This window comes from Salvia splendens, chromosome 2 (genome assembly GCF_004379255.2).
Source record: "Salvia splendens isolate huo1 chromosome 2, SspV2, whole genome shotgun sequence".
NCBI lineage: Eukaryota > Viridiplantae > Streptophyta > Magnoliopsida > Lamiales > Lamiaceae > Salvia > Salvia splendens.
In genome coordinates this window covers 21897590-21907228 of record NC_056033.1, presented here as the reverse complement: position 1 = coordinate 21907228, position 9639 = coordinate 21897590, and the positions used below count along the sequence as shown (strand labels likewise).

The 9639-nt window shown below is 43.6% G+C and overlaps 1 protein-coding gene across 1 annotated transcript; it reads left to right on the top strand.

The window, feature by feature from the left end:
* Window positions 1–767: 767 nt before the first annotated feature.
* LOC121791709 (protein ETHYLENE INSENSITIVE 3-like) lies at window positions 768–2824 on the top strand. The gene has a single exon (XM_042189568.1). It carries the CDS (start codon window positions 768–770, stop codon window positions 2571–2573), a length of 1806 nt encoding a protein of 601 aa, XP_042045502.1. The 3' UTR covers window positions 2574–2824.
* Window positions 2825–9639: the final 6815 nt, after the last annotated feature.

Genomic DNA, 9639 nt, shown 5'->3' with positions numbered 1-9639 from the left:
GTTTGTCGGATCAAACTGCGACAAATTATTAGGAATAGAGGGAGTAGTACCTACACACAACCATGTAATAAGGGATGCCGACATCTTAAACCTCCTCATATACCACTTGAATCATAAATTCTCCAGTTTACAAAATCAATACACACTAACATGTAAAATACACACACACCAACACATTTATATAAACGCACAAACACACGTTCAGAAGGTCTCCCCCTTCTTATTCTTGGCCTCTCTCTTTTCCCATTTCTTTGTAGCCTACGTTACTAATTCGCGAAGAAACCCAGTTCAGGTAAAAACCCCCCAAATTTTGAAAAAAAAATATCTTGTATTTCTCTATGTTTGTGTGTTTACCAAAGAATTTTGTGTTTGATTATGTTGCTCAGTTAAGATAATAGTTTCGTAAAGATTTGATTTTTTTTTAAAAACACTCAATCTTCAGAAATCTAAGTTTCTGGATTTTGGAGATTTTATAAGTTATAACCGAAAAAAATCATTTTTTTGGCGTTTTGTTATATTCTAGTGATTTTGTTTACATATGAAGCTGCATTAATTGGGAGTATCATTTTTGTAGATTGAATTATTCGAGTATATATTCTGAATTTTCATCTTTCCTGTTTCCTTAATCAAGGGCTTTTTCTGGCTGCAAGGAACATTCCTAATTGTGATTTTTAATTCATCTTTACAGGTGGGAAATTGAATTTTAATTTCCCCTTTTGCTGAATCTTGCATAATTATTCAAGTTAATTGATCGATTGTTTGCTAAGATGATGATGTTTGAGGATATTGGCTTCTGTGGCGACCTCGATTTCTTTGCGATGAAGGAAGCAGCAGACGTCTGCACTGCGCAGACGTCTGCTGCTAATGCCGATGCAGAGGCCGAGGGCCGGGGGGTTGGGGAGGATGATGACTACACGGACGATGAGGAGATCGACGTGGATGAGCTGGAGAGGAGGATGTGGAGGGACAAGATGAGGCTGAAGAGGCTGAAGGAGATGAAGAGCAAGGGGAGGGAAGGGGTTGATGCTGCGAAGTCGCAGGAGCAGGCGAGGAGGAAGAAGATGTCGAGGGCGCAGGACGGGATCTTGAAGTACATGTTGAAGATGATGGAGGTTTGCAAGGCTCAGGGCTTTGTGTACGGGATTATCCCGGAGAAGGGGAAGCCTGTGAGCGGAGCATCTGATAATCTGCGGGAGTGGTGGAAGGATAAGGTGAGATTCGACCGGAATGGGCCGGCTGCTATTGCTAAATACCAGGCGGACAACGCCATCCTCCCCGGGGGGGATGAGGGGTCCAGCCCCTTTGGGCCGACTCCTCACACGTTGCAGGAGCTCCAGGACACCACGCTTGGCTCGTTGCTGTCGGCTCTGATGCAGCACTGCGATCCGCCTCAGCGGAGGTTTCCGTTGGAGAGGGGCGTCCCACCTCCGTGGTGGCCCAACGGGAAGGAGGAGTGGTGGCATCAGTTAGGCCTGTTGAAGGATCAGGGCTCCCCTCCTTACAAGAAGCCTCATGATCTGAAGAAGGCGTGGAAGGTCGGGGTTCTGACGGCCGTGATCAAGCATATGTCGCCCGACATTGCCAAGATCCGAAAGCTCGTGAGGCAGTCCAAGTGTTTGCAGGACAAGATGACGGCCAAGGAGAGCGCGACGTGGCTGGCTATAATCAACCAGGAGGAAGCCCTGGCGAGGGAGCTCTACCCTGATCGTTGCCCGCCCGTCTCTGGATGCAGCAGCAGCGGGACATTCCCGATGAACCACAGCAGCGAGTACGACGTGGATGTGGGCGACGAAGAGTCCAATTTCGACGTGCAGGAGCAGAAACCGGCTGCTCTCGGGCTGTTGAACATTGGGATGGGTAGGTTTCAAGACCGGCTTCCGATTCCATTTCAGCAACAGTCCCGTGCGATCGAAGACGAACTAATCACCAGCTTGGAGTTCTCGAGGAAGAGGAAGCCCGGCTGCGAGCTCAACGTGATAATGGATCAGAAGGTCTACACGTGCGAGTTTCTTCAATGCCCGCACGCTGAGCACCACAATGGCTTCCATGACCGACATTCCCGTGATAATCACCAGCTTTCTTGCCCTTACAAGCATTTCAGCGTCAAGCCGGTGACCTTTCCTCAGGCCTTTGTCCAGCACAAGCCATCTCCGTTGTCCGGTAACCAAACTCCAGCGCCACCCTTTGATCTCTCCGGTCTAGGTGTCCCGGAAGACGGGCAGAGGATGATCAACGAGCTCATGTCCTGCTACGACAACAATGTGATAGGAAACAAGAACGCAAATGCCCCCAAGGAGCAGCAACGCAATGTGCATTGCCACCAAGACGTCGGCTACCTCCAGAGCCAAGGAATGGTGCTGGGAGGCGGCCTATTCGATAACAACAACAACAACGTTCATCACAACCCCACAATGGTCCGAGCAGGGGATGGGTTCGATCAGTGCAACCACAACCCTAGTGCGAATTTCCAGCTAATGTTCAGTTCTCCGTTCAACGTTCCCGCTATCGATTTCTCGGATAATTTCGGGCCGAGGGATAGCCTGGCGAAACAGGATATTTCAATGTGGTACTGAAGATAGTCTTGATACATTCTTTTTAAAAAAGTTTCACCTTTGTTTACTTACATCTATCTTGTGTTGTCTTTTTTGTTTATGATGTTAGAGTTTGTAGATGTTGTGTAATAATCAAAGTGGGGATTGTGGTATCGTATGGTGTCCCATCTCTTTAAAGATGCTTTGGTAGAATGGATAGATGTCACATAAATAAGGTTGGATTTTATGATAGTATTTATTTAATACTTATTTAATTTATATTATTGATGTTAGGTTAGGGGCAGCCAGAAATGGATAAAGTAGAGAATTGTGGATGGGCTGTATTTTGTTGACTGAGGAAATTGGATTGTCTTTGTCAATTGTCTTTGTGTTTGTGTGGTGTGGTCACATCTTTAATGGAATTGCAACTACTGTAGGATTGGATTAAATCACTATGATTTATGTCCCATCAATATCCTACTCACTTGCTTGCCCTTCTCTTATCTTTTCTTTCAACTTTATCCTTCCGAAACCAACTATGCCTGGGCCCTTCTCTATCTTTTATTAATGGAAATTTTCATCTAGGTCTACTTGTAGTTTTCATCTTTTTTAATCTTTTATTGATAAAGTTTGTTTGCAGCTTCCTCCACACACACACACACTATCATCAATCCCATGAACAATTGAAAAGTCATTTGGGGATATGCACAAAATGCTCTTCCTTTGGTCATTTTCTCTCTCATTTGGATTGTTTTTTACTATGTTCCATTCCATCAATTATTTCTCATTTTCTTGCTTCGTATGACGCTTTACTTTATTTGCAGTTTCACGCTTTTTATGGAAGAAAATTAAGGTCATTCATAACGTTGTCTCTTATCCGTCTCTTAACCGTCTCATCTTTAACTATTCATGAGCCTCATTGTACTTTTCACTCCATCTTTTAATTAAGAGACAGCACCTGCAACCCTCCATCTCTTATCCGTCTCTTAACCATCTCATCACTTAACTATTCATTCAATTTCATTTTTTATTTTTATTTCCAACAAATTCAATTAATAAAAGCACACTTCATTAAATAAAATAAAATTACAACTTAAAATCCTAAAAAATACATAATTAAATTCGTGGCAAAATAAATAAAAAAAGACATGATTTAAAATACTCCTGCCCTCCCTGAAAATTTGTCACCTATTTCCTTTTTCGTTCGTCCCTAAAAATTTGTCACCTTTCACTTTTACCATTTTTGGTAGTGGACCCTACATTCCACTAACTCATTCACACTCACATTTTATTATAAAACTAATATATAAAAGTAGGACTCACATGCCACCAACTTTTTCAACCCACTTTCTATTATATTTCTTAAAACCCGTGCCGGGTCAAATGGTGACGAATTTTGGGGGACGGAGGGAGTACAATTTTATAGAAATTATAAAAACTACTCCGCCGGCGAATCATCCCCTGAAGACGGTGGCGGTGCACTCAAGCTACCTGGAGGCAGAATACCAATTTGTCTTGCCATATACTCAATTCCGGCAAGATGGGTTTGATATTGTGGAGGCGTCATGTGGGAAGTGTCTGCCATCGTGGTGGTCAAGTACATGGACAATAGGGTGTTCGAGCTCGAGACCGAGCCCGAGCCCGCCTGGCTTGATTCGCCTCGGCCCCTCCTCCCTCTAGCCGCCTTCGTCGTCTTGGTCCCTTGCGGCCGCGGCGCCCATGGGAGGAGCCCCCTGCATCGATGGTCGTGCCCTCAACCTCTTGTGAAGCGTTGCCTGACCCGCCCTCACTAGACGAGTATTGGCCACCCGCCGTGTGCTTCGTGCGCTTCGAGCTCGAGCCCTGGCTGGACTGGACACCGCCGGCCCACCTTTCAACGTCTTTGACGGCCTTCCAAAAATCGACATGTTTGAATTCTTTGCCGTTGTCGTCAAAGAAGACTCGCAAAGCCGCTCTCATAATGTCGGCTCCACTAGCTCCGCTTTGGTATTGAGTTGCTTCATTCTTGCAGATGCCGCAAAATTTTTTGACATCTCTGTCGACGCGGTCAAAATGACTGCGGAGCATCTTCAGGGTGCGGCGGCGGGACCGAGCCGGCTTGTTCTCATTTTAGGCGGCGGTGACCTTTTTCCAAAAACACTTGCGGGTTTGTTGATTTCCGACGATGGGATTGTACGAGACGCTGACCCAAGCATTGAACAAAGTCATCGTGTCCGCCCGGCTGTATGGATGACGGCCTATATCCTCCTCCTCCTCGGCCGCCTCCTCCTCTTCCTCCACGGCGTCGAATGCGCGACCCCTGGAGCTTCCACCGCCTTGTCATCCTTCCGGATTGGGTTCATCCGAAAAATCCTCCCTAATTTGGGATAATCCCTGTGATTGCCCATACCTCGAGGCGAAGGGACAAGCGTATGCATCCACATCAAAATGGGGTGGTTGGTAAGCCGCCGGCGTCGACGAACCGGAACCGGAACCACCCAAGACATTGTACATGCCCCCCAAGTCATATCCGCCGGAGCCACCCTCATTTCCGTCGCCGGACATTTTTTAGATGAAAATTGGAGAGGTGAGATGAAAATTGGATAGGAAATGAAGATGATTTGAGAAGAATAGATGTGTGTTTGTGTATAATGAAGATGAAAGAGGAGTATTTATAGAGTAAAAAAAGAAAAAAAATAATTTTTTTAAAAAAATGACTGTTGAACGGTCATATGACCGTTTTTTTTTTTTATTATAATCAATTTTTTAAAAAAAATAATTTATTGCATCAGCAGTGATGACGCCCACTCGCGGGCCGGTGAGTGGGCGTCACGCCTAGCGCTAGCGCGCCACGTGGCACTGGCGCCTGGCGAGCTTGGCGCGCCATCCGTCTCGCTGGGACGAGACGCGGGGCTGCAACGCCGTCTTGATGCCGTCTCGTCTCGCTGAGACAAGATAGATATGACAACGAGACGCGTTGCGAATGCTCTAATAATAATCATATGTATTTACGATTACCCTTGGAAGTAGAGTAGTTGCTGCAACTTGCAAGTACATAAATACACTGTTTTCTATTTACAAATTTTTGGATCCATCAATTACTACCAATAATGGAGTCAAATACAGAATTGTTATGATTCCTATTTAGGTCATTGTCCTAACTCAATAAACACGATTTACGCCACACTAACTATTATTTCCAATTTTTCGGGCCCATTAACTCCTATTGAGTAAGTATTTGTTGAATGTTAAAAGACCAGAAATGATATGCTACGTAACTTATGTGAGCTCCTTATATGAGCATCACTTTCGTTTAACGCACGTTTAACGTTGTTCGTTTCGATTTATATATCTAGTTTGATTCTAATACATTAAAAAATGTTTTTGAAGTTTTTAATTTTACAAAATTCATAAAAATCAAAACTCGGTTTGCTCGTTTATTAATTTATTTGAAGTTATAGAGAAAACGAGCAAATCGAGTGGCAAGGATTAGGCGAACGACAAGCACGAATTCGGACCAAGTTATATGGAAAGATAACTGAACCGGTTGGATCAGTTAGCAAATGTCGTTGCCACTTGATCAAGTCGATCACGCTTTCGCTCGTTTACCCACCAAAGTAATTTATAACTCCCAATTTTGCACTACTTTAACAGTAAAGCGGCAAGTTCGGGGTCGATCCCACAGAGAAGTTAGTGTATCAAGTGTGTGAATAGTGAACAGGGGGTTGGCTGCTGCCACGCTTTAACTTAGGAGTTTTTAACTACTGATTTTACTCTACACAAAATTAAACTGACTAATTTGAACAAGGTAAATTTAACTACTGGATCAAGTGCATCATAACGAAACTGAAACTAAAGCAGTAAATGCGAGGATCAAAACGAAACCAACTTCGATTAAACTAATCTAACACTCTGGAAATTACGAAAGCAAGTAAAACCGAGAAGAGCCTCGGCGGGAAACTTATGACTTCGCCGACAGATAACAAGTATTCTGCAGCGCTTCTTCAGTCGCCCTTTTCTAACTAAACATTACTTTATCTAAGCTAAGCTAAGCTATTCTAGAGAACTGAACTAAGCTAGAGAACTAAGCTAAACTAGGCGGAAAGTAAAAGATCGGATCTCCTTCATGTGGTGGCACATTCTCTATTTATAGGCTCGGCACGACCTCCAGGTGGATAACGATCTTGGCAGGGAATATTCGCTCATGCTGAGAGTGAGCGACTCATTGATTGTTACGTGCTCTTCTTCTAGAACGACGACGCTTTTCAGTAACAAATTCGTGACTCAGCTCCGTCCTTGCGTCTCATATATCAGCACGTGTCCCCTTCTAGAACGTTGTCCTTGATAACAGAATGTTGCGCACCATCCAGCTCATAGCCTCGCGTGTCCTTCTTCTGACATCCAGTGGTCCCCTCCTTAACTGCTTGATTACTCCCCTTGATCAACTTCCCCTGAAATCTGGCCTTTTCGCCTATTGTACTCGCTTGATCAGTTTGGTCTTGTTGCTTTGGTCAAGCGGCATTCCTGCACATTGAAAACTTGCTTTGCGCGATAAACCGATCAAGTAGAGTACATTTTACCCTTAAACCGATGCATTAAATGAGCCTTATCAAACTGCTGACACCTTAAAACATACTTATCCTCAAGTATAAAGAAAAAGAAAAGGCAAATTTCAGGCATGGTTTACTCATTTCAAGTAAGTAAAAGAAAACGAAAAAGGAAAAACAAGACTCGAAACAAAAACACATATTCACATGTATGCATTAGACCGAATAAATTTTCAACAATCATACCCAAGGTCGAGGTCAATCCATTTGCCAGTAGCTTATGTTTCTTCTCTTTCGCGTTTGCTTGATCAATGTGTCAGTTTGTCAAGATTGCTCAATTTAAACCACTATTGGATTCACTCAGTCACTCATTTCTCATCAGAGATGTTAGGATTGTTCACTCAGTATTGCCATAATTTCAATACCTCAAATCGGACTGCACAAGATAGTTCCTTAAGGTCTTTGTCTTGGGTGTAATGGGGCTTAAGGGTAGTGGTGCATCAAGGTAGGGTCCTAGGGGTTCTAAGTTTAAAAATATAAACTGTAAAAAGGAAAAACACATGAGTCAAGAGCCCAAAGAATTGAACTATTTATTTCGCCACTAGATATCTTACGTGGTCAAGTGGTGACTTATAGCCTTGAATTTTTGGCTTAATTTTCTAACTTCCGACTTGCTGGGTCAGGTTACAAATTTTTCCTGCCCTCTTTTTCTCGAACTTTTCTCTCTCTCTCTCTCTCTCTATATATATATATATATATATATATTTTGCTTGATCAACCCGATTATCTAACTTGATCAACCCAGCTACCCTTTATTTCGACTATTTATTGAACCCCCCTTTTCTTTGAAATTGACTCATCTTTCTGACCCATTTTCCTCACTTGTTTATAAAAAGTAAATGGATGTAGGTCTTGGTTATCAAAGAAAGGGTAAAAGTGTATGGGCTCAACTTGGCTAACTAAGGGGTGCCTTGCTTGACGAGGCGGGTTCGTGGAACGAAGGAAGAGAAACGGCTCAAATGGCTAGGTCCTAGTGCCTTTACTCCTTACTACTTGTGTAATTTTCATCTCAATATTAAAAGTCGGCCTCTCGTAAAATTTTTCTTTTGTAAAAATAGTAGAAAGTTTTCTACTTTGGCTTATAACTCACATATAGAGAGGCTTCACAGTAAGTTAAAATTTGAGCATTTCCATCATACTTACGTCGTTCAAACTGATCAAGTTTTTTGCAATCAAGTTTCTACATGTAAGCATACTAAGTCTTTTTTCTAACTCTTCCCAAAGTAATCATGTCTTCCATTTATCCAATTTCATGCATATTGTCTTTTTATTACTAACTGATATTTTGTATTTTCTAAACTTTTGACATGGAACTTTTGACATGTATTTTCCATAAACTTCTCACACTTAGTCCATACACAGGACTAAGTGTGATAACGGAAACGAAAATTGCAATTTATACAAAGAAACTGAGTTAAGGGTGATACTACTGCCTTCGAGATGGTTGAACTAGAGATGTTGCACGCCTTCCTTATTGCCTCCATTTCACAGGCCTTCCTTATTGCCTGTAGGGGTATGCTGGGCAGCGTTAGTAAGCCCCATACTCTGACTGGTATGGTGGCTTTTCTTGGGATGAGGAAGGATACTCTTTTCCCCCTTTCTCTTGCATTTTTCCTCTGCTGGCCTCCACAGCCTTGCTTACTTCTACGGCCGCCTCGGTCCCTTGATTCGCTTGTCTCTTCTCATCCACCTGCCGCCTTAAAAACTCAACTTCCTTCAGCAGTTGATCCATCATCTGGCGGCGCGTCCTTCCCCGGACAGAGTCTTCCTCCACAGCCGAAAAAGGGATTCCAATCTGCCTCCCTTCGTCGTAGTAGGAGATCTCTGGGGAGAGGCAGAGAGTCTTCTGCTGGTGGTGACGAAGTGAGGTCCTTAGACCGAGAAATTCCTAGGCGAGTTATAAGGGAGGTGTAAACCTCCGAGGGGTCAGTGTTGGTGGGAAAACTTCTGAGTACGGCATCCAAGCGCCTTATGTAAGCCGGTTCTACATATTGGAGTGGATCGATGAATCTAGGAGACGATAATGGGGTTCTGGTGGTCGATGGGGAGAGGTTAGGGTTTTCTGGGCTGGGTGGTGACACGGATCTCCGATTACCGCTGTCGATACCTGCTCCTGAAGAAGAAGAGGAAGTATTGAGTTGAGTGCTCTGCATTTTTTCTGGTGATGATTGTGGATGATTCCGTAGAGAGAATTAGACGAGGACAGAACAAATGTTCTGAAGGCAGTTGACTAAAAGTAGGATTAGAGAGATCCCCTTTTATACTGAAATCCCGACTGTTGAGATCCCTGCGACTCTTCACATACGGGCGCGCCTTTTCAGAATGCCAGGTGGTAGAGCTTCTCCGATACGCTTCCTCCGTCGCTCCAAAACGTCCTTTCATTGCAACAGCTGGCGTCGCCTGACACCTCTCTACTGTCTGCACACGTCCTATCATCACCTGCCCTTATCAACTCAATCACTATACCACTAATTAAATTCAAGTTGCTCTGATCAAGTGGACAATTAATTCTAGATAAAAAC

Excerpts from the sequence above, each read along its gene's own strand:
- LOC121791709 (XM_042189568.1), top strand. The coding sequence starts at position 768 with ATGATGATGTTTGAGGATATTGGCTTCTGTGGCGACCTCGATTTCTTT.